This window comes from Motacilla alba, chromosome 17, assembly GCF_015832195.1.
Source record: "Motacilla alba alba isolate MOTALB_02 chromosome 17, Motacilla_alba_V1.0_pri, whole genome shotgun sequence".
In the NCBI taxonomy this organism is placed as follows: Eukaryota; Metazoa; Chordata; class Aves; order Passeriformes; family Motacillidae; genus Motacilla; species Motacilla alba.
This window is the reverse complement of record NC_052032.1, coordinates 3279196-3303288: the sequence shown is the minus strand read 5'-3', so window position 1 is coordinate 3303288 and position 24093 is coordinate 3279196. Positions and strand designations below refer to the sequence as shown.

The 24093-nt window shown below is 45.8% G+C and overlaps 1 protein-coding gene across 3 annotated transcripts in view; it reads right to left on the bottom strand.

Annotated features, from left to right (window-relative positions):
- PAPPA (pappalysin 1) overlaps window positions 1-23782 on the bottom strand; it is a 180349-nt gene extending 156567 nt beyond the window's left edge. For 2 of the 3 annotated variants that reach the window (XM_038156310.1, XM_038156308.1), the window contains exon 1: window positions 22939-23782. In XM_038156310.1, coding sequence (XP_038012238.1) covers window positions 22939-23335 — 397 coding nt within the window. In that variant the 5' untranslated portion in view covers window positions 23336-23782. Of the gene's footprint in view, window positions 1-22532; window positions 22605-22938 lie in introns of those variants that run through there. The other variant, XM_038156311.1, reaches the window with a different exon arrangement.
- Window positions 23783-24093: the final 311 nt, after the last annotated feature.

Here is a 24093-nt window from a genome sequence, read left to right as displayed (position 1 = left end):
AGTTTGTTTTATTCTTAAGAGAAATGAAAAAAAATGTAAAAAAACGGACAAGAAACCCACATTCCCTTGTGCTGGGATAAGAGACCCAACTCCCTTGCAAGTTGTACTAGTTCCTTATGACCCTCTTTTGCTTGAATACTTCACCTATTTTCCCAATCCTTCACTTTACTTTTGGCTTTGGACTGAGGATCCTCCGGCTAAGGGAGTGTCACTTTTCCGTTTTGTCCCCAGCACAATGAAACTAATTTCAGCTGGGACACTGGATGTCATAATAAAAGAATTTATTGCTTCTTCTATGACAACTAATAAGGGCAAAGCCATTGGAAGAGGGACATGTGAAATAATTGCCAGAACTTCTGAAAACTGAATAATTTGATGTTTTCACAATTTATTTCAATTTAGTAAAAGGTTCCATAGCCGTGAGTTATTTCTCAGACATAATTAAGAACATTTTAAACAAGAAGAGGCCTCTTTTACCCCAAACAAGGCTGGTTTTGAGCAAAATCACCCCACATAATGGTTGACACTCCAAATTTCAAGTCAGCTGTGACCACAACCAACATTTACATGAAAAATGTACAGAGTTTAAATTCTCATTTACACTGAGAATTCTTTACAATAATGCAGTAAAGGACATTTTTAGCTACTTAATATCTCTTTACCAACCAAAGAGGCCTCATGGTAAATGAGACACAGCCAATGACTGAAAAACCACAATTTGGCGAATGTGCCTGAAGTTTCTGAGCCAAGAAATGGTGTGAAATAAAACTGATGTTTGTTTTCCCCACAGAAATTAGATTAAAAAAATATGTACAAGTTTCATACAGCAGTTTTCTTTGCTTCTGCTTGCCCTGAGTTGCTAGAAAGGGATGGAGCTCCAGCTGAGGAGAACACTGACAGCCCTTCTTACTCCTTAGTCTGAATGATTTTTTCCTTCTAAAGCTCTTGTTCCTGAAGCCCAAGGGATTGAAATGGAATTTTGTATTTAATTAAAAAGAAAAAAAAAAAAGAAAAAACAAGAAGAGGTGCTAGTTCAGCTTTCCAGCAAGAGGCTCTGGAAGCCTCCCTTCCCCACAAAGGAGTGAGTCACTTCTTGGAGGACTTTGGAGAAGTGCACAAACAGAGGAAGATGCCACATTCCTTTATGCTTGGCCAGAGACAGACTTCAATGGCCCACAAGGCTTCTTCCAGTCCTATGATGTTTGTCCCTTATAGGAAAAGTAAATTCCTAGGCATCAAAAGAGTGGGGAAAGCTGGATAATTCAACTCCAGCAGCTCAAAGCCAAAAGCCAAACATGGAAAATGAGACAGTCTCCCTCTTTCCTTTTACCAGCAAAATCTCAGTTCTTTGCCTACTGACCCACAATAGCTCCACCATCACTGTCCATCTGACCTCTTCCAGGACCCCTTAACCAACACCATAATTTATGACCCACTTTGTTTTCAGGACTTTTCTGGGGATTTAAATAGAGCCACATCCTCTGAGCACTGGCAGGGTTTGGCAGCATGAGCACAGCACGGAACATCAGCTGCTGAACTTGTGGGAGACAGCCCTGGGTGAGGACAGGAGGCATTGCTGTAACTGGGATGGGAGCAGAGGAGCAGGAACTCACAGCTGGAGGCTGCTGGAGCCAGAAGCAGCCCTCTGTGGGCAGAGTTTGACCGAAGAGAGGCTGGAGTAGCCCATCCAAGCTGCTGTAACCCACTGTAATGCTATAAATAACATCCTCCAGGGCCTCCTTCTCTCACTTCAGTGCCATTTCGTATGTCTGGATAACAGCAATCTTTGCAGCAACCAACCCAGCCATAGAATGAACTAAGAATTTCATTCTTCCTGCAGGAAAAGTTTCCTCTCTTTGCTGAGCAATGGGAAGTGGGGGGAGAGTGAGAGGGGGAAAGGCAAAAGTAAAAGTTAAAAAAAACCCCTTGTTATGATTTCATTTCCAGGAGGGTGAGGTGGGGGAAGGGGAAGAGGGAGCTCAGTTTGACTTTGAACACATCAGGTGCTGCGGAGCCGTCAGAGCCACGCAAGGCAGAACAGAAAACAGTGCCCTGCACTTCTGAAAGTTGGCCGTGCCTGTTTTGCTGGGAGACTCCAACCAGAGGTGACAGGACTCAGTTATGAAAGGGGAATTTAGGTCAACAATCAAAGCTGCAGTCAGGGGGCCCAAGAACAGGGAGCTAAAGGTTGGGGCTGTTTTTTTCTTTAGCATGCTTTAATCGTTCAGTATCAAAGCGCAGAAGAACGCTTGAAAGAGCAAATATTCTACAGGAACCTATAGAAAGCTTTTATCTGTCCAGAGGAAAATAATTAAAACCGACAGATTTGGGTTAAGTATCCCCATGTTCCATGCAATTGGATAAGTCAGTGAAGATCCACTGGAGCAGTTCTTGAGTTCTGCACTGGATATTTCATGGTGTGACGTTGAACCCAATATAGTTTTACAAAGGGGAGAAATAATCTCTCCTTTCCTTTGCTGTGCTTCCCCCAGCCCCACTTCCTTCCACAACAGTTAAATAATTCAAAGTCCAGAGTACTTAAGGCAACATCTCTGTCTATACCATTTCCAACACAGCTAAGAGGCCTCCTGAGGTCACCCCCTGAGACAAGGAGTGGTTCAAGAAAACCACCTAAGGCTTGCTCAGGTGGCAACATACTACTTAAAGAGCAAAAAAGGGGATGTTTGCTGCTGCTATCAATCTAGCTGAATTCACACCAGACAAGCTATGCCAGAGGATTCAGACCTGAGAGAGAAGGACAGAGTTCTTTTTGTTCTGCTGTGAAAGACAAGAACTTCTTCGTGTAGAAATACAGAGTCTAATACAGCCATGCCTAATTAACATTGAGAATTTAGCCCAAGGCTCTTTAAAATCAAAATCTTTATATCAGTGCAATTTAGCATCAAATTAAGCATACATTGTGTACTGTTTCTCAAATTCCCAGTCACTCATTTGCTCAATGAGATACCTTGAAGTCTGAAAACAGAGAGGTGAGAACAACTACAGCAGCAAGACATGAATTTATAGCGGCTGGTTAGTTATGAACATTACATAAATCCTTCCCTGTTGATAACAAAATCATGTGGGCTGCAAGAGAGCAGCCACTGGCATGGACAATCATATTAGTGACACTCTAGCGAGCCTATTGTGGGAATACACCCGCTAACAGTGTAGAAGAGCTTACTGCAAATACATCTGGTAGGCTGGGCTTAGTGAGAAATTACAGATTGTGAGGGTTTTGAGGTGTACACACAGCACAGGGCAAAGAATGAGCTGAGTCCTTGCAGTACTATAACAGGGCCAGCCCAGGGCTGGGTATGGCTTTTCCAAGGGCTCCTTCATCTACAGCCTCAGCAAAAACAAGGGTTAGTGGGAAGGTTTGCTTCTTATCTACATCTCCTTAAGCATTTCACAATAAAGCTGCTGGACCAGTGGAGACTGGTGCTTGGTGAATAAACTATTTATGATCTAATAACCAGCTTTAGGCAGCCTTTTAGATGGACAGAAAAATGTACATCCTTCACAAGGGTCAAACTTCAGTACCCACTAGGAAGTCTGGGATCACAGGAACATTCCAGGCAAAGGTAAGGATATTGTAATACCTGCAAAATTATTTATTTCTCCTGCTTGTTCTGAGAAAAAAACTGAATATTTTTGGATGAAGCTTGGAAAAACAGTATGTGTACATGTTATTACAAATTATTTTAACACACACAGGCATCGGAAGAGTGAAGATCGTAGAGACAGACTTCTCTAGGATCCTGGTTAAAGTCAAACTCTGATGTTCCATCAGAGAATCACTTCTGTATGTCACAAATATGGGAGGCTTTGCATCCAGCTTGATTCAGACAAGAATTCAGGATTTTGGCTGCTAATTTAGACACTCTAGGGTTGCCTTATTAAAAAGTTGAGTTTAGTGTTTATGAAAACCCAGAAAACCTTCAAGTATCAGGAATGGATACTCAGCACTCAGTAAGTTTGTTGGTTTGGCTGAAAGGGATCATCACCCACCTCTGAACTCCCAAGCTTATCTCTGCTCACTGCTCAGCAGAAACAGATTACAAATTAACCCTCCCATTGTACCTGAGGCAACTGATTCACCTCCAGAGAAATCCAGCATTAACACCATTCCCACTTGAAAAGCAGGTGTTGCAAAACACATGGATACACATCAGGAGGAATGCATGGAAACCATTCATCTTTCACAGACACATGCACAGAACACACAAACCTGAGAAAAAGGACACTCAGATAAAGGCACAGCAGCAGAAGGGTCACTTACAGAGATGAAGGTACCCAAACAGGCAATGTTTGGTGGAACACAAGTCACCTCTGCTTCCACATCTCCTCTTCCTCCCTGTGCTGTTTGCCAAATGCTGATTACCTATCAAAGCTCTACAGAGAAAGTCACTCTTGCTCACACTGAGTGGCTTTCCTCCCCTTTGTAAGAGTTAACACTTGAGAGCAACCACAGAGTATCTTCTGTGGAAAGAACAGACACGTAATACCATAACTTCCAGGCAATCTAAATGATAAAGAGATATTTCTGGGCTCCTTTTAGAAAACAGCAGAGAGAATTGATCATAAACTGGGTCAAGATAGGTCAGCATACCTCAGAGCAGATCAGATGGCCAGAGCATCCCAGGAGGAAATATCCTCCTGGAAGGATTATTAGGGGCACATCTGTGCCATCAGATGACCGTGCACAATACCCATCAGCTCACGGGGAGTTCAATATGGCATTTCCTTTCAAAATGTGCTTTGTGTCTGACAAGCAGTGCAAGTCAATCAGCTGTGGCAGCACCCGAGCCCGGAGCGGGGCTGGAAAAGTGCCTGACACGCTGCCCTGGACGGCCACAAACACAGGGCTGGGAGAAGTGGAGCCCTGCACAAGAGGTGGCTTGTGGTGCTGATCAAAACACACAGCCAGGATTAAAGGGGGGACAACAACATGGCTTGTTTTGCTTTTTAGAATTCCCTTGTCTCTGACCTTTACAGCAGCTTTAGGGCAGCGCTGGAACCAGCTGAGCAGTTACTACTCCCAGCTGCAGCCAGGAGAGCTTTTACACCATTGCACAATGCATGTGTGTTTGCAGGGGGGAGGTTAGGGCTGAAGAACAAAGGAGGAAATCTAGTGGCACCTAAATCAAACATTATGATCAATGAGGGAGTGGAAAGAGAACCTGGGGAGCAGGGACAACCTTACAACCTTTCCAGGATCAGACAGATGGCCAACATCCACATTATTACAGAAACAAAACAAAAACAAAAAATTCCATGAATGCAAACTAGGGCACCCTGCGAGGAGACTGTAAAAATCACATCATGATAGCTTAGACTTGTCTTTGTAATTGAGGGGCATTTCCACATGAAACAGTTCTAGTTATTTAATTGGATTTTGAGAACATTCTTGGGCAGACACTTTGTGAGTGCAAAACTGAGTAGTTCCAGTGCATTTACGCTGATTTATACCCTGCAAGGACTTTGCCTTGTGAAAATTAAATATCTTATTGTAAAAATATCTTAGATCTTATCCAGACTCAAATATCTTATTGCATCTGGCTTTCCCATATGACTGCATCTTTGCTGTACTAATAGAAACAACTGGGGCATTTATCAACCTTCAAAGAACTGACTCCAAAACAATCCACAGAGGAGGAGGCTGCAATAGCAGTGGGGAGAAGGGAGCTGATCCTGCCTGTTTTCTGCCGTCGCTTATGAAAGGGATCCAGGCCTTCACTAATCCTGACTATTTCATGCCTCAAATTCCCTGCTCCATACTTGCACACAAGTTCCAAACCCATACACAAACCACAGAGATATTTCTGCTTTCTAGGAAACGTCCTACTGAAAAAAAACCCTGCCTCTCTAACATGATATAACTATTATAGTATGCATTCCAGATAGGCTGGAGTCACCACATACTAACCTAAGTATAGCATTTTAGAGCTTTATTATTCTGCTCGGTTTGAATCCAATTTCATTTGTTTTGGTATGATTTTCCTCCTGGAAATACCTGAGCCTGTATTTCTGCTCCACAAATACCAGTGATCACTTGATCTGTGAGCACAAATAAATAGACATCTAAAAGCAAATTCTCGCACAGATACTCATGATGTCTTAGAAGTGCACAGAAACAAATTCACACCTATTAAACCGAAGACTGTAGCTGTGAAAATTCAGCCTTTAGTTCTTAAAGGACAAGATGGGACAGCGATGGGCAAATCTCCAAAAGGTCACAATTCTGCTTCGCTTTCCATAAGTGTTGCCAAAGCTAAATCCTTCTTGAAAGTAATTGACCTTCTCAAGTCTGCAGAACGGGGAGAAAAATGTAAAAGAAACAAGCTACCTTGGAAGATTTTTGGCAATTCTTGTATTTAGCTGAGCAGCAGGAAATATCATATGTCCAACCTTTCTTATGTTATTTCAGCCCTTCTACTTCTGGTTAAATTTGGAAGCAGAGCAATGAAGACTAACAAAATACCATGTACAGGCAGGATTTTCTCTGTGCAGGGGCCTATATATACATGTGCACATGACTTGGAGGGAGCAGACTGGGGCATTTGGAGCACTTGGCTTAAATTTGAGTTTTGAGGAACACTCTCCAGCTGGGGATGGCTCAAATGAAATGAAATCCTGTCTCAGAACACTAATTACCTTTGACAGGGTTTTGGTCAATGTTTGCAACTCAGCTAAAGTCACAAGAATAGGTCATTCCAGTATCCTGCATCCCCTGGACTGGTGTTCTGCCCTGAGAGTGAGGCAGAGCACCCAGCAAGGGGATGAGAAGTCAAAGTCACCCCCAAGTCATTCTCTGCTTTCTCACCCACTTTGTTTTTAAGGGTCTGCTGTGTTGGCTTCACATTCCTGGCATTGTCAATGATCCTGCTTCCTGAGGGAAGCCTTAATTTTTGCTTCCCCAAGTCTGTTCTGAAGGTAAACTCTTGGCATCATTGAGGTCAACAATAAAGCTCTTACCACCTTCAATGAGAAAAGATTTCAGTCTTGTTTTTCAGGTGATTTTCAGACAGTGCACTGGACAGTTACAAAGGGGGGGAAGTCAAGTCATTGCTCAGCACATCATTCTGGAAAAAGGTGACAATATCTAAACAGGATTAAAAATACCATATGAAACAAAGCCTTACAATTCAACTTCAGTGATGATGAGGGAACTCTACAATCACCTGGAATTATTGTAGTGATCGTAAATATCCTACCAGTGTCAAGGAGAGCCCACAGAAATTAAAAAAGAGAGAAATTAAAAGATTTGAAATTAGTATCTTAGTGCTGCTTGTGCTTTACTGTTGGCTTCAACCATTTTTCCAGTAATAGCAAAAAAAACCTCAGAATACTCTGACATTAGAAGTTCTTAGACACAATATGAGTGATCACTGAATTAATTCCTCTTTAAAGACTTTTCAGTTTGGAAAAACAATTAGTTCTATATTGAAAGTTATGGTGACAGATATTCCACCACTCTGCTCAGAAAGGTTTTTCAATTACGGACTACTCTCAAGGCTAAAACACTGCTAAAATACTCTGCTCTAAAGTTGCTTTGTCTCCACTGAATCCATTGGATTTACTCATATCCTCTAGAATTCATTTTAAACCCACAATTATCAGTTAAATATTCCTAAAACATTCATGTAAAGATGATGGTGATCAAGTCACCTCCTAATCTTCTTGAGTCCAACATTTCAAGACTTGTTACAAATCATATAATTATCGTCACCACTGATTGTTTTCTCTCTAAATCCTCTTCCATACAACATCCTTCTTAAACTGTAGACACCAGAATAGGACAAAGTGCTTTGGCAACAGCCACTCCAGTGTCATTACAGGGGTAACACAACCTCCCCAGTCCTATTCAATATCTCCTTGTTTACCCAGCCAACGATGACTCCAAACCTTTGGCCACAGCCCCACATTGGCAGCTCACATTTACATGCTTTATCTATTCCAACAGGCAGTTGCTGCTCCACATTCAGCTTCCAGGTGAAAGATCCTTTCCTCCCATCCATCCTTTGTGTGTGACCTGCTGCCCCTCTCTCTATATGAATGACTTCACATTTGGCTTTACTCTAATGCATAGTTTTCATGTTCTCAGCTTTTGAAAACACCCAACTGAGAGTCCTGTTTTGGTCATTGTTTACCACTCCCTGCACTCTGCAACATCTGCACATTTTATCAGCACTGATTTTGTTTCCTTGCAGGTTGTTGACAGAAAATATTAACTAGTAAAGAGCCAAGATTGCATTGTGCTGAATAGGAGGGAATGTGGCCAGAGTCACACTGTTCAGGCAATGGCTCTGTTTTCCAGCAGGGGAAAATAAATACCTGTGATACTCATGAATACGAGCTTACACAAGTCAAGAGAAAAAAAGATGGGACAAATAGATAAGTAGGAGATTGGCAAGATGTGCCCCCTGTCTTTCTGTCTCTTTGGCATTCCACAACCTCAGTCTTCCCTTTACAGCAGCACAGGAACCCAGCACGACCCTGGCCAACAGGGCTTCTTGGCTGAGCATTCCAACCTGTTGCTGCAAAGGAGTGGCATTTGTCATTCACTGCTTCATTCATGAAGCACTGCACTAATGACATTTCCTCATTCTTACAGCAGCATCACTCTGCAGGCTGCTGAGAGCCATTATCTCACCTTTGGAGCTGGAAAGGACAGAGCTGAAGGCACCTCGCAGCAACTAAAACGCCAAAGCAATTCCTGTGCACTTCCACTCTGCTACAGAACCAGCAGCTGGAATTAGCAGGAGAGGGAGTCTGCTTCTCTCACACAGGAGTTGCATCACTGCTGAAACAAACACCCTTTCTTTCTCCCCAAGCATCTAATTTATCGCTGAAGGAAATCTCTGTTCTCTTTCCGAAAGCACCAGTCAAGAAGGAACCTCTACCCTTTGCAACAGCCTCTGTTTTCTCCTCTGCCAACTGGTCTCTGTCCCCCCTTCCCTTATAGAACATCTTGTTGTAATGCCCTGCTAGAATAATGTTCACATAAACCCGTGTGCCTGTTCCAGCTTGTCCTGTCACCAGTGTGTGACAAGTGTCAGAGAAACCCATAAAAGCCAGGCTGTTGGCTCGACAGGGCAAAGGACACCATGTGTTGAACACATTGACAGCTCTCAATAAATAACAGCCCTGCTGAACAGCTGGTTGGATTGCTGGGGTTTGGAAGAATGTTGGCCACATTGCCTACTTGCGTGCGTCCTCCTCGGTGAGGGACAGAAAATCCTGCATGTGGGGAGCGGAAATACATCACTCCCAGAATATACCAAAGAGGAATAAAAAAAAGAAAGCGTCTGAACACAAATTAAAATCTCGACTCAAGTCTTGTGGCCAATTTTGGACATACAGAAATGCAATAGGTTGTTGGTTTGTTGATATAGGTGCAAAAGATGTTCCTCCTGAGGGAGTGGAGAGTTAGGCGGTGGTTGGAGGAGCTGTCCTAATCTCATTTCCTTCTTCCCTCTCTCATGGAATACATAACTCCCATTTCATTCCGGCTGAGCACTCTTAAGTCTGAGAGCACTGTTCACAGAACAGTTTGGCCTTCACAGTGTGAGGCAAAATACAAGGTTTTGGCAAAGAAGAATTTTGCTTCTCTGCCTCTACCATCAGTGTTTGAAGCTTAGAGAAGAGTTTGGACCAACATTCAGCCTCCCCCTGCTGCAAGGTCTCTCCCTCCAGGAGTGCAAGGGCTCCCAGCCCACCTTTGCTGCCAAATCCCAGCCCTGCAGAAACCTCCAGAGAAGAAACACGGCCCCCTTGCTGTCTCATTTTGCCTCTGTGAGACGCAGCTGCTGTTGCTTCCCTCTCTGGCCTGTTCCATGGAGCCTGCAGGTGTTTGCAGATGGCCATTTCCCAGTAAAACTGGTGGTATGCCGATGTTTAAAACAAAATAAAATAAACCCCCCATGCTACAGCGTCCAGTTGAAGACCACTGCTGTTTGAGCATTGCCTCTGCTGAGACCCAGAATGTAAACAGTCTGTTTGATTAAACCATCCCTAGCAAGAGGACTGCGGGGAATTCCAGCCTTTCCCAGCAGAAGTTCCTCTGCTCTTCAATAATTCAGAACTCCTCAAAGGGTAAGAATGAATTGCTCAACTTTCCTGTGAGGAGAAACTGTTGATAGTTATGCTGGAATTCTTGGAGGAAGCTCACCAGTATAAACCAGGTCCATTTCCACCACTGCTCCACCCTCCTCCTTTATTTAACTGGCTTGCAGGCAAAGGGATTGTGCAACAATTGATAAACTCTGTCCATGCTGCAACGCAAAATGCTCACTTCTGATTATCTTCCCCCCATTGGGATGGGAGGTGAAGAGACCACACTGGGGTAGCCTTACAGATAAGACTTGACAGAAAATATTTGTTCAGTCAGAGAAACTACTCTTTCAAAACCCCAAAAATCAAATATCTTATCAATAGATAAGACTATTTTAAACCATTCCATTTTAAGGTTTGGAGATTTTGCAAGCACTGGACACCTTTCCTAGTACACTTCTAAAACTTCAAGGCTCTTAAAACTAAAAGTGGGACCACAACTTCCACATTGATTATATCTGTAAAAGCTCCCTTAGCCCCAAATTCCAAACACACTCCTTATGGAAGAGAGGGAGCCTGGAACAGTGACACAAGCCCTGCATGGACACCCCAGCTCTGCCCAAGTGAAGAACCATAGTCCTGACCAGGCTACCTCCCTTACTGCCAGAGCTTTTCTATATCTGATGATCATCCTGTGCATTTTGAGCGGTCAGAAAGACTTATTAGAGGATCCAATTATCTCCTGGAAGGAAACAAACACCTAATCCACTCACCTAGTACCCGAGACCAAGGTGCAGTGCTAAAGACACAAACCAGGAGCAGCCACAAGAAAATGGACTATTTATTCAGTTGCCCCTGTGCTGTCAGAGTTTTGTGGGACCTCTGGAACAAGTCAAAAAACATCCTGTGTTTTCCAGCTGCTGGCACCATTAGCATGCTTTGCTCATGCCCAGGATGACCACAGTCCTGTGTTACCCACTCCCCTGGGTCCTGGTCACTCCTGCCTCCTGAAGGGGTGGTTCTGTGAAAATGGTGTGCAACACCAGATGTACCATCAGCCCTTGCTCAGACTATAGTGGACAATTATCCTTTGGGCTATTTTAGTCCTTTTACAGCCTTTGCGCAACTCAAGAGCAACAGTTTTGCCAGGAGCCAGAATCTAGATTTTGATGTTAAAACAACAACAACAACAACAAAACAGACAGAATCAGTGTATTTACCAAGAAGAAAATCTACAGGGTTACTGAAGTCAACCTTACTGCTTGGGGTTCCCACATGCTGTCCGTGCTGATTTCAAAGCAAATTTAGACCACAATTTTTCCCCACTTCTTTATATTTTCCATAACGATGGGAAAAGATGAGGAAGACACAGAGTTAGACAGGCAAACATCTCATCAAAGAAACTCCTACAAGCAGATGCAGGGTAGGAAACATCCAGCAACCCTGCTGGCTCCAACCCACAGCCTGGGCCTGGGTGCGTGGTTGATTTTCACTAACTAACTTTTCTTCCCGTGAACTTCCTCTGAGGGTGCTTGTTTATAAACAGAGGAGGGAATATTATTGCTGGAGATGGGACAGTACGGGCGGGGGTGAAGGAGTTGAGGCCACAAGCCTGGAGAGCAGAGTTCAGGGGTGTTTGTTGCCGGAAACACAAAGGGCTCACTGTAACACTGCTACGTGGCCCAGCTCCACAGCCTGGAGGGATTACGATATAGGTATATGCAGAAAATACTTCAAAAAGCAAAAACAGCCCCACATTGTACAAATGTTTCCCACTGCATCACCATAACCATTACACACCCAAATAAAACTACCGACAGTGGTGACGGTGGTTGGAGGTTGTTCTCCACAACATTCACCTCTCAGCTTGGTCAGTTTCCCCATTGCATGCCCTCTGTCTGTGCCCCAAATTCTACACATTCACAGGTCTGGAGCAGCCCCCCTCCCTGATTTCCTTTCCAAAGGAGTTACTCTAGGTTTACATTGGTGTGTTCAACAACAGAATCTGGCTTGTATTGCTCGTCCTTCCCTCTGCCAAGTATGTTTCAAAACTGTGTGTGTAATCCATTTAGTTAACATTTGCTTTTTCTCCCAGTACTCCTTTTCTCCCTGAACCTCTCCATTCACGAGCTACAGCACAGGAGGCTTCCAATTCTTGTCTAGTTTACGCTGAAAATAATTCTCATTAAATTATCACTGGTGAAAGGTGCTGTTTTGACCTCCGAGAGGCTGCTCTGTTTATCCACAAGACAGATGACATGTAAGACAGTAGTAATGCAAGCTCCAGATTTCAACTTTAGCACCTCAGACTTTACAAGCACAGATGCTGCTGCATTCAGAACGAACTCCCGTGGATTGGATGCACAGCCTCCCTGGTGATGCTCCTGACAGAAACACTGGCTGTTCAGCCACGAGGGTGTGCACTGGGTGGGGGATCCCTCCCCAAAAATCCTCTGGGGCCTCTTCTGCAACCTCTCACCTGCTCTGGATTTAACTATGGGGTAAGCTTTATGGAGTTGCTTTTGTCCTTAATTTAATAACCTGAGATATACAGAGGCAGATTTTCAGCATTTCCCAAGAAGATAAGCAGTTACAACTTCAATGTTTAACAAGCCATTTCAGCAAGTCAATACAATAATCAATGTGCAGACAGATAAAAAATATCAAAGTATTCTAGTTTAAATTGGAGTACTCTGAACTAAGGGGCTTTGCTGATATTTGTTTTTCTCTCCCATTGGGGGCTGCACACATTGTTCCATCTGAGAAATACAATAATTTGTGGGGATTCAACCATCATCAGTGTGTCTGGCTCAGAGATATGAATTCCAGACCATCTGACTTTCTGCCATCTCCAAAGAGCTCATGTCACAAATTCCAAGTGCCTTCTTCCCCCAGCCCCTGTGATGTCACCAGCAGGATGTCACCTGGCAGGTGACAGACTCCATCACCAGCACTGGCTCAGTACTGCCATCATCCACTGAAGAACCATCAACAGCTGCAAGGAAACATCCTACAGGAATTAGGGCCTGTGACTCCACGTGGAGAACAATCTCAGCTGAGGAATAACCATCATCATCCCTAAAAAACAATAATAAAATGTAACAAAAGGGCTGCAGGTGGGTTTGATTGCTGACTTTGTCACCAGCACACTGCCACATCCAGGACAAATCAGATCGCCCCTCTGTTCCTCAATTTCCCTGATTTTAAGGAATGTGTTCTCTCACACCTGAGATGTATCACCATCAGCAGCAGGAAGTTTCGTGGCAAGTTCAAGACAATAAAACCATAATCTTGCTGCAAAGATAAAGAAAAATAACAGCACTAGGATACATTAGGACAGGAGAAAAAAACTCCATTCAAAACTAAGCAACACTGGTAACAGCAAAGGCCTTTCCTCTCCATTTCGTTCCCTGTCTTAAATAAAACAAACAAAATAATGGTGATAAAATCTGTTTCCTCAATCCAGTGGATGATCTTTGTGAATATGTTTCCAACACTAACAGCAGAGGACAGACAAGGAAGAGAATGAAGGAGGAAAGGAGCCTGCAGCTGATGCTCGGTGTCGGGAACAGGGCTGCTCTTCTCCCAGTTCCATGACGACAGAAGACTCCTGGGAATCAGATGAGGGAGGGGAAGATGGGTCAGAAGAGAGAAATCCATATGGGAAAGTGATTTAAAGCAAACAGAGAGACAATAAATTAGATAAGGAAAAGGAGGGACAACACGACAGAGGGGAGGAAGGAGGAGATAAAAAAGCCTTAAATATCACCCAAAAGGAAGACTCGAGAGCCCACCAGGCCCCAGGAGGTGCCCAGCACAGAACAGAGTGGTTTGTTTCTCTAACACAGCAATTCTTGTGCTTTCATGAGCTGGTATCATATCTCTCAGCTGCTGCTTCCCCAGGCCAACTCCAGATGCTTCTCAGTTTCACTTCCCCCTCACTCCCTCTCTGTGAGAGCTCGCTCCTTGTTTGTGCACGGCGAGGATGGATATATAAACAGAACAATATCAATAATTCCCAGAAAATAGGCGAGCCCGTGAGCCTGGCTGAGCACACAAGCACGCTGCCTGCTTACCCTGTGTTCCCACAGCGCTTCCAACAGCAGCTGGCCAGAGCCACCAACCTGTGGCCACCCTCGGAGGGGACACCACCCTCCCGTGGCACAGACGACGGGAGAGGAGCAGGAAAACAGCGAGTGTGCAGAGAGGGAAGGAGGGAAAGCAGGGGAATCAAGGACACCAGATAGTAGGGGAAAAACTGAGGCTTGGATGGCGATAAGAGAGGGTGGAGGGATTGGACGGGAAAGTCACACAATTACATCACCCTGCAGAACAGAAAATCGGAGAGTGGGTTTGGAATAGAGGAGATTTTATGTTAAAAAATAAAAAGGAAAAAAGAGAGGGGAAGAAAAAGAAGAAAGGTTGAGAGACAGAGGCCAATTTGAGATTTGGAGTACAGCAAAACCAAATAAACATGTCTCCTTCCTCTGATGTTAGGGCTTCACAGCTTTTGTTCTCTCATGTCTAAAGCAAAAAAATCTTCAAAATAAAGGATACTGAAGCAAGGACCACAGACAGGTCCAGGATGTGGAGAAGGGGTGTGGAAAGCTCTCTGAATTCACAGCCAGATTCAGCCCAGCTCAATGGTATTTTTCATGATCTTGACCAGGTTTAGGATCAAGTCCACGCTTCCTGTGTAATCCAGCCCCATTCTGCCAAGGGATAATTGACCTGTATTCATATTTGATCACTTTTAACTGAGATACACAATGTACCCTCACTTGGAGCTGCCAAACTTACGGATGCTCAATAGTCCTCAAATTGTTCTGATCAGCGTCAATGAGGACAGCAGAAAGCAAATTTCTGTGGTAAGATATTTCACTCCTGTCCTCTTTTTACCTTGCCTTTTTGAGTTCTGCTCTGCTCCTGCTCAGAGTAAGAGTACTTTAACTTCATGGATGGCTTTGGGGAGAGTAAACTTTATAATAGGCACTAACATCAAATCAAAGCAGTTTACAAGATGTGCCACTTGTGTCAGGATATGTGGGGAAATAAACAAGCTGCTCCTCCTTGATCATTGGAGTTTAAATGCTCTATTGATCTGGGAAGAAAATCAAAGGGGCTTTGGAAATGGTGTGTGTGTGTGCATGCATGCTCACAGCAGAGAAAATGAAGAGAAATGTGGAGAGACAGAGAAAATAGCACAACTATCAGGTATTCCTTTTCCAAAGAAAGGTGAAATAAAATCAAGAATCATATCCAGATGTCAGCAACCCCCAGGTGAGGAAATGGGCACAGAGCAATTGAAGGGTGAGGTCAGGGAAAAGGTTCATCTTCATCTTCATCTTCAGAAGCCTCTTTTTTGGGAAAACAAAGAACCAAAATGCACAGCACAGCAACTGTGCCCAGAACAATGCATGAAGCAAATGCCCAGAACCCAGGCAATAGAAGAATCCAGTATATTTTGCATTTATGAAATAGGAAGATTAATCTATACTGCCCATGTAAACAGCACTAGATGGAAAAATTTGTTCCACTGAGAGAGGAGGGTAAATGAAGAAAAAGATTATATTAGACTTGCTGATGCACTTGAGAGAAAAAAAAAAAAAAAAACCAACAAAAAACGTAGAGGATTTTGATCAAACAAGTATTTTCTGATGTATTTTCTCAATCATCTGCAATATAAGATGCAAAGAAGTAAAAACACAATCAAGCATTCATTCCTACTACAACTGTAGGGATGTAGGAACTGCCACACAGGCTAAGAGCAGAGAAGGGTGGGAAATGTTTGATAAAATATTTTTCTCAGGAAAAGGGGAAATTAATCAAAACAGACTATCTGTGGGAAAGGATCAGTTTTGGCAAATATTCCAACTTAAAATTTCAATAGAAGTTTCGTAACTGTCAAAACACCTGATTCATTTTAACTCTCTGAAAATAACAAAGCTGATACCTTTTACCAGCCAATGTTTTCCTTTCTCATACTTAACAGTTTTCTCAACCAATGTTTTGGATTTTAGGTACTTAAGATGTTGTTGATCTGTCCTTCTCTTTTCCTGTCTTACATTAAAATGGTGACTCCCAGTCTTAACTAAAGAGCTTTGGTTTATAGTAGAGCACCGGGAAATCTTCTGTGGCCTGTGCTATATCAGAACCTACAAAGTGGATTTTCTGTGAATGTTTGGACTAATTATCTGCTGTTATATCCCTGACACTGCAGGGGACTGAATTTGGCAACCCAGGTGGTCCCTCCTCTGCTTCTGCTCCTGTAATTTCTACTGGGAAAAAGAAAAGAGGAGCTGAAAAAGCAACAGATAAAATTAGAAGCAAAACTATTATATGAGAGCATTCCAGTTGACCCCAGTCATGGAAGGGTTTATTTTTGTTTTTTCAATATGTCTTTTTGAAAAAAGACACTATACTTTGGCTCTTTTTTCTTTTTTTTTTTTTTCTGGCTCAGGCCAGCATGAAAACCCAATGTGAAAGCACTTGGTTAATCCTGTGGCCTTGAGAGCATCTAAACCCTGTTGGTTCTACAATATTTTTCATAAAATGTTTTGGGTTGGAAGGGACCTTTAAAAGTCATCTCATCCCACCCCTGCCACGGCAGGGACATCTCCCACTGTCCCAGGCTGCTCCAAGCCCTGTCCAGCCTGGCCTTGGGCACTGCCAGGGAACCAGGGGCAGCCCCAGCTGCTCTGGGCACCCTGTGCCAGGGCCTGTCCTCCCTCACAGGGGAGAATTTCTTCCTAAGATCTGATCCAAAACCTATTTTCTTTCAGTGTGAAGCCATTCCCTTTTGTCCTGTCACTCCAGCCCTTTGTCAGAAGTCCCTGTCTAGCTCTCTTGTGCCTCTCCAGGCACTGAAAAGCCACACTGAGGCCACCCCAAAGCTTCTCCTCTCCAGGTGAACAATCCCAGCAGAGCTGCTCCATCCCTCTGATGCCCCTGGTGCCTCCTCTGGATCTCTGCAGCAGCTCCAGCTGCTCCCTGTGCTGGGCCAGGGCTGGGGCAGCTCTGCAGCTGGGGTCTCACCTGAGCACAGGGCACAGGGGCACAATCCCCCCTGCCCTGCTGCCCAGACTCCTCCTGACACACCCCAGGACAAAACTGGCTTTCTGGGCTGCCAGGGCATGAAGCACTTTTGAGTTAAAGGTGCTCCTGAATGCATTGTGGCTTCACCTCTCTTGTGAGAGACCCCTGTCCTGGCAGAGCCAGACCCAGGCTCCAAGGAAGGCATTTCTGGACCAAAACTCCCTGCTCCCCTCAGCTGGCTGCCTGTAAGCTGAGCCAGGCCCCAGTGACCAGCGAGGTGTCCACGGGCACTTGGATCCTTGCTGGGCAATGTGCTCAGCCAAGGGTTTCTCCCACCCTTGGCAAAGGTGAGTGGACTCAAAGACCATGGAGCTGCCTCAGCAAACACCTGGGTCGGCTGTGCAAGCAGAGACCTGTTCAGCACTGGAAAGCGGCACCTACTTGTGTGGAGGGTCTGGGTTAGGGTTCCCAGGGAGCCAGCATCAGCGAGACCCTCTGGGATTTGGAATTTAAGCTCATCCCTCCCCATGCCACGTGTGGCTGGGGCTGACAGGGGCCACTGTGCTCAGTGCAGCCACAGCCTCAGCACCCCTTGGCCACCTACAGCCCCCTCCTGGCACCGTGGGGTGGGAGTGGGGGCTGGAGAGCAGCTCCAGCCCGATTCCCAGGGTGCTCCATCCCCGCCCAGCGCTGGCTTTGGCCATGGCTTCGCGTGCGAAGGCTCTCCAAGGGCTTCCCCTCGCCCTCAGCAGCGAGCCCGCCCTGCACAGCTCTGCTCTGCGCTCCTCCAGACATCCCCCGCAGTCCCTGAGGACAGCCCTGCTCCTGCTCTCTCTCCAAACACCATCCTCGCCTCTTGCTTTCTGCCTCACCCAAGTTGTTCTGACTGAAACAGCCTGGCTTGAAATAAATCAGGCTGAAATGAAGCTTGGAGAGGCAAACTCAGCCTGGGACACAACCCTGGGCCTACAGGAGAAAGCCATACATCATTTAGGAATCTAAATTTGCCACCCTTCACACACAGAGTCAAATTGCCCTCACTGTTTTATTACCATTTAATTAATTAGAGAAGCCTATGTGTAAGTGCTTTAAGGGGAAAAAAACCAGCTTTCTTCTAACTGTGCTGTTCTGACTCTAGAGTGTAGCTGGTCAAAAGAACAAGACCAGATTAAATTGGAAATGGTACAGAAAGAAAAATCAGTTTCTGATTTTTGTCACAGCTTCCACAGGCTGAAGGAAATATGCTGTTCAAATGCAAATATTTAGTAAATGACAAGCTGTGAGGGTATTTTGTTCAGTGACCTATGAGTCAAGCCATGTCCAGATCCATAGTCATGAAGTGGATAATCATTGAACCCATCCATAGGGAAGCCAAACCCACACAGCTTCCTCCACCCTTCAGGATGGCATTTTAGAGATTTGTCACCTTGCAGGAACATCTGTGCAGGTGTTCCAGCTCCTGTCACTCCACTCTGCCCACCATGGCCAGCACCCTGGGACCTTGCACATGCCAGCACTAATTAAACAACAGAACTACAAATTTTATATTTGCCTTCTCCTTCACTGTAGTTCTTCATAACAGAGCACAACTAGAAAGTTCATACAACTGAAAGTAATTGAAAGACAATAGGCAGTTGAAAATGCCACGTTATCTACCTGCCTATTGTTTTAACACCAGTGAAACTCTGAATAAACTCTCTGTTGAAAACATCCTCAAGTTCCCAGCACACCCAGCACGAGGATCAGCTCTGGAGATAGGACCCATCTCACCAATTCTACCTGAAGTGTATTAAACCAGTATCAGAGTCCAAAACTTCAGAAGGAAACAACTTCCTAATGCAAATATGTATTCTTTAACTGTGTAAAAGGACTAGACCTCTGCAGCGTCAATTACATATCTTTATAATTGCCTAATTATTGGGCTCTGACACCAATGTTTCTCAGTCCCTTCCATGCTAAAGCTGTGGCTTTAAGTGAGCTCCACCATGCTGATTTTGGCTTTTCCTTCCCTTTGGTTTCTGCTGCAGTTTTATGTTCATCAAGGACTGAAGTTGGGAAAACACAGGCACTCCCTTACATATGAAGCTCTGTTAAGTTGGGATCATGCTCCCTGTTGGCAGGCTGAGGAATAGAGACACAGAGGGGAATGAAACCAAGAAGTGGGGAGAAAAAACAACAAAACAAAAACAAAACAAAACAAAACAAACCCCAAACTTTCACTCTTCAGAGCAGGCACGCTTTCTTACTCCGGCTCCCGCTGCCGATCATTCATCCTGCTCCTCTCAGCTCCCAGCCAGTAAAGAGTGAACATCTCGCTCCTGTGAAAACATGAGCCACCCCCAGCCCAGAAAACACCCTGACAGGGACTCGGGAGGGTCCCTTCTCTCAGGGTGGGCTTGAGTTTTCACAGCGGGACCAAAACACCTTTGATTACAACAGCAGCAAGGCCAGCAGCGCTTTGAAGCCCCTCATTTCTCATGGTGTGCGTGCATTACCTAACCCAGCACAGCCCCTCCTTAACCCTTTCCTGCCCCAGCATCCACAGGCTGCGCGGGGGAAGGCGCCCGAAGCCGCCGAGTGACTCCAAGCGCACATGTGCGTGTTTACAGGCGGGATGTGCTGAGCTGCGGGCCGGGTGCGCACATCCCAGCAGGGTTTGTCCGAGAACTCTGCGGCCCGGGAGGGAGGGAGGGATGGAGGGATGGATGGAGGGAGGGAGGGAGGGTGAGCGCGCAGGAGCCGGGAGCTGCTCCGGGAGCCGCACGGCGGGAGCCGCTCCGAGGAGCGCAGCCCAGCCCCGACAGGGCTCCTGAGCTTTTGCGTAACGCAGATCAATGGGTCAGACTTCCAGTTTCCCAACAGCTTTCCCTCTGACAAATGCCAGAGCAGATATCAGTGGAGTCAAACAGGGCGGCAATAACATCGCTGCCAAGCAGCGTGAAAATTGGCAGAGCCTGGCACCAGGACTGCCTCTCGTCAGACACAGGGCATGGCCCGGCACAATGACGAACCCACTTAACAGCGCTGTAAAATTAGCCATTTATGAAAACAAATTGAATACTGCAGCAGAGGGTGACGTAAGGAGAGTTGGCTCCAGACAGAAACTCCTGTAGCCTGGATTAGCAGAAGAACTCCGTTATGTCAGGGCTCAGGCACAGGAGCTGATAACAACTTGGGTCCTGCATGAAATTTTTAACAGACACAACAGGTTTCCCCTATAGGCACACATGGGGCTGCTCCTGTAGCACTTGCAGTAATTTCTTATATGCCAGCAGAGAGTGGTGCAAGGGGAACAATTGTCACGGGCAGAAAGCGGGGGGCAGAAAGTAGGGGAAGACACAGGAGCAACTCTGAAAAAGGGGTGTATTCCAGTCAATCCCACTCCTTTCCTCAGATCTGTACAGCCACACAGCTTCCCACTTTGCAACTGGGACAAAAGTTGGGAGAAATTCACTTCTGGCACTGCCAGCAAATGTGCCCCAGTCCCTTCCCCTCCAAACACCCAGATGGGCTCTTGATTTCAGTGGGGTCCTACAGATGCAAATGCAACAGCAGAACTGAGCTCCTCAGTCTGTCACATCCCAAAACAGTGAGAATGTGAAAGCCAAGAGTTTTGGCAGCCAGAACCCTTGATTTCCTCATTGAGGGAAGCGTAATCTCTCCCTAAGCTTGCTGCAGGTCTGGGAGGCTGTGGTGTGCAGAGGATACTCCAAGTGAGTTCCTCTTGGACCTCTTCCAGGTGTTTACACACAGAGCCAAACCTGGCTCCTCTTCAAGAGTGCGTGCGAGGGGGGCAGGGGGAGCTTAAAAATAAAATAAAAATCTCAAAGTCCTCCCGAGCTGAGCTGAAGCTCTAAGGTGCAAAACTGGGGCATTTCTCTTCATTTTTCACAGTGGAATGTTATTTCCATGCATAAAATGGGTCAAGTGTTTTATACAGGCAACAACCTAACCTCCCCCATCCAATTAAAGTATTTTACTACAAATGATCTTTGTGTGTGTTTGTCTAGGTTCCCTGTCGTGAGAATTAGAGATACTTGCACCAAAGACAGACATGGGGTCCTAGGTGTTGGATTAAGCACATTAAAAAAAAAATACCCTGACCCTGTTTTGGGACCGATGAGATCTGTGTAAACCCCAATTCTGCCTTTCCCAACTTGAAAGGGAAGCATTCGAGCCCTGGGGTTTAAGTTAGGGTTGGGAACCACAAGAGCAGAGTGTGAGAAAGCCAGGGGGAATAAATCAAGGAATAACGTGGTTCACATATGAAATCACTGCTCTGAAGGCACACGGGACCAGCCCATGCCCGGCACCTCCTGCCCACCCCGGCAGCCCCGCGCACACGGCGTCTCCCTGCTCGCAAGCGAGCGGAGCAGCTGCGATTGGGGAAAGTTAAGGAAAAGCACGGCTGAGTCCATCTCAGGTTTTTTGTTTTCTTTAGGACAAAGCAACTTTCTTGCGAGACAGCGGCCGCGCCGGTCAGGGCTGGGGCAGCAGAGCCGGGGATGTGGCAGCGGGAGGGTGGCAGGGACAGCGAGCGGGGCTGGCGGGGCAGGGCGCCCCGGCACAGGCAGCGCTGCCTCCTGCGAGGAAGTGACTCCGCTTAAAGGGAAAGGGGAAATCCTCCCTGTCTCTTTAAGGCATCCTAGGACATGGAAACCTTGTACTTTCAGGGAATCTCCTTGCCAAAAGAACTGTAAAACATGTCCTCCCCCCGCCCCCCAATACCCGTTTCTCTTTCTGACTTGTTTCCTTTTTTTTTTTTTTTTTTTTAAGGGCATTTCCATTTTCTATGACTTCCTTCAGAGCAAAGATGGATGTGGCGACATTTATAAGGGTTTGTAACCCTCCGCAAAGTATCCGATTTCACGACAACTTCGCTGCACTTTATCACTAAAGCGAGGAAAGGGCGGGAGGTAGAGGGAGGGAGGGGGAGAGGGAGCGAACGCGGGGAGAGGGACCCAAATTCAGGATGGGCTCATAAAATTTAAATAAGAAAAGTGCAATGCTCCTTGTTATTGTCCAGCTCAGACAGCTTAGACTGGGAGCTGCTTTGAGTACTAAATGATTTTATAGGGCTGTTTGACCTTAGAATCATTGATGTTACACTTGCCATTTCTAAGGGGAGACAAAAATACTCCACACATCCTCTAGCTGCAGCGCGAGTCCCAGCCGTAGCTGAGTGTCGAGGGGTTGGGAACTTTATAAACTCATTTGATTCATTTGAGGTTTCACAATAGCCAAAAAGTTCCTTTATAGCTTTTTGGAAACCACATGCTAACACTGCATCTAAAGAGCGAACAGTGGAGTACACTAAAAAGCCAATAAAACCAAGGAAATCGTAGGGGGACCTTAGATATGCGTTTCTTTGCAGCCACACACCAGTCGCATACATTTCTTTCCATACATACAAACAAGCCACTTTCAAATGCTCTACTTACAGTTTTCCAACCTGAAAATTAGACAAAACCCCACCGTAAGAGCTGCCTCTTCTACCTGCACCTCAACCCGCGCACCCAGCGAGACAGAAACCACCCCAGGGCACTGCCATTTCCCCTATGCAAAAGTTTACATAACTTTTCCTGCGAGCCTACACTTCCAGCCGGTCCGCAGAGCTCCGGGATCTCCCGGAATATCTGGCGGGGCGAAGGCGAGCCCGGCGTGCTGGCAGAGGCGCTGCCATCCATCCATCCATCCATCTATCCATCCATCCATCCATCCCCCGTGTGCCGCGGGGCACTCCCGCGGGGCTGGGTGTGCACAGCCCGCTCCCGGACACACGCACGCCTCCAGCCGGCTCCCGGCACGGAGCGGGGATGCTGCAGCCACAGGCACGGCCAGACCTACCTGCAATGACAGCCGGAGATCTCTGTCCGCCTTCGGCTTTCAGCCACACTTGCAAAGTGAAGGCATCTCGGGGCAGCTCAACGTCTGCCTTCAGCCGCAGCTGATCACCTTGGCCACTGAAATAGAGCGCCCTGCTCGGGGTAAGGGACTCCTCTTCGTCCTTTACCTCCCGCTGTTGCCTCCTGCGGGGGACATGCCCAGGCTCCAGCCCAGCAGTGGAGCGCCTTCCTCGGGCTAACCTGGTGGCACAGGTGCCCGGGGCAGTGTGGAGGAGCTGGCGGCTGTGCCTGGTGTCCCTTCGTGCCCTGCGGGAGCGCTCGTCCATCCCACATTCGGGTCCACTGGCTAGGGCTGTACAGAGAAGCGCAAGAGGCAGCAGCAAACTCCAGAGCTGCATTTCCAATCTTCCCCCCCCTTCTCCCCTGCAAATCCTCCCGATCTGCCAGCTTTGGGCTCCTCCTTGCCTTGACTTTCTTCTCTTGTTCACCCTTCTTGGTATTTGCTCTTTTTATAACCCTTCTCAGTTGCTTTTTCTTTTCTTTTTTTCTTTTTCTTTCTTTTTCCTGCTTATAGATTTTTTTTTTCTCCTTAAAACAAATAAAAATCAAATAAATCAAAACTCCTTCTTGGTTGAAATGTATTTCTCTGTTCTTCCTTCTCTATCTGTCTTCTTCTCTATTCCTCCACAGCTGGAACTCCTCTCTCTCTTCTTTTCTCTGCTGAATTTTCTTCCCTTTATTTTTTTTCTTCTTAAAAAAAACACACACACACACTCACACACACTCAAAACAAAACAAAAAACCAAAACAACCCCCCAGCTTTCTCCAAGACTCAGACCCACTGATTTCCCTCCCCCCAAAAGATGCTCTAATCTATTTATTTTTTTGGCCTCCTTTATAACATAAGCCACAACCCCCTCCTTTCCCCCAACCTCCCCCCCTCCCTTCTTCTCCACAAAATGAAAGAAAAGAGAAAAAGCCCCTCAGAAGATGAGTAAACAAGAATATGCTAATCTACTCTAGGGTGCTCCACCTTCCCAATTGAATGATTCCCATTAAAACTGCAGGGATCATGACTAATCAATCAGCTTGAAGGAGCAGATAGCTCCAGAGGTTCAAACACTTTTGCTGTTTTCCTTTTCCCCCCTTCTTTTCC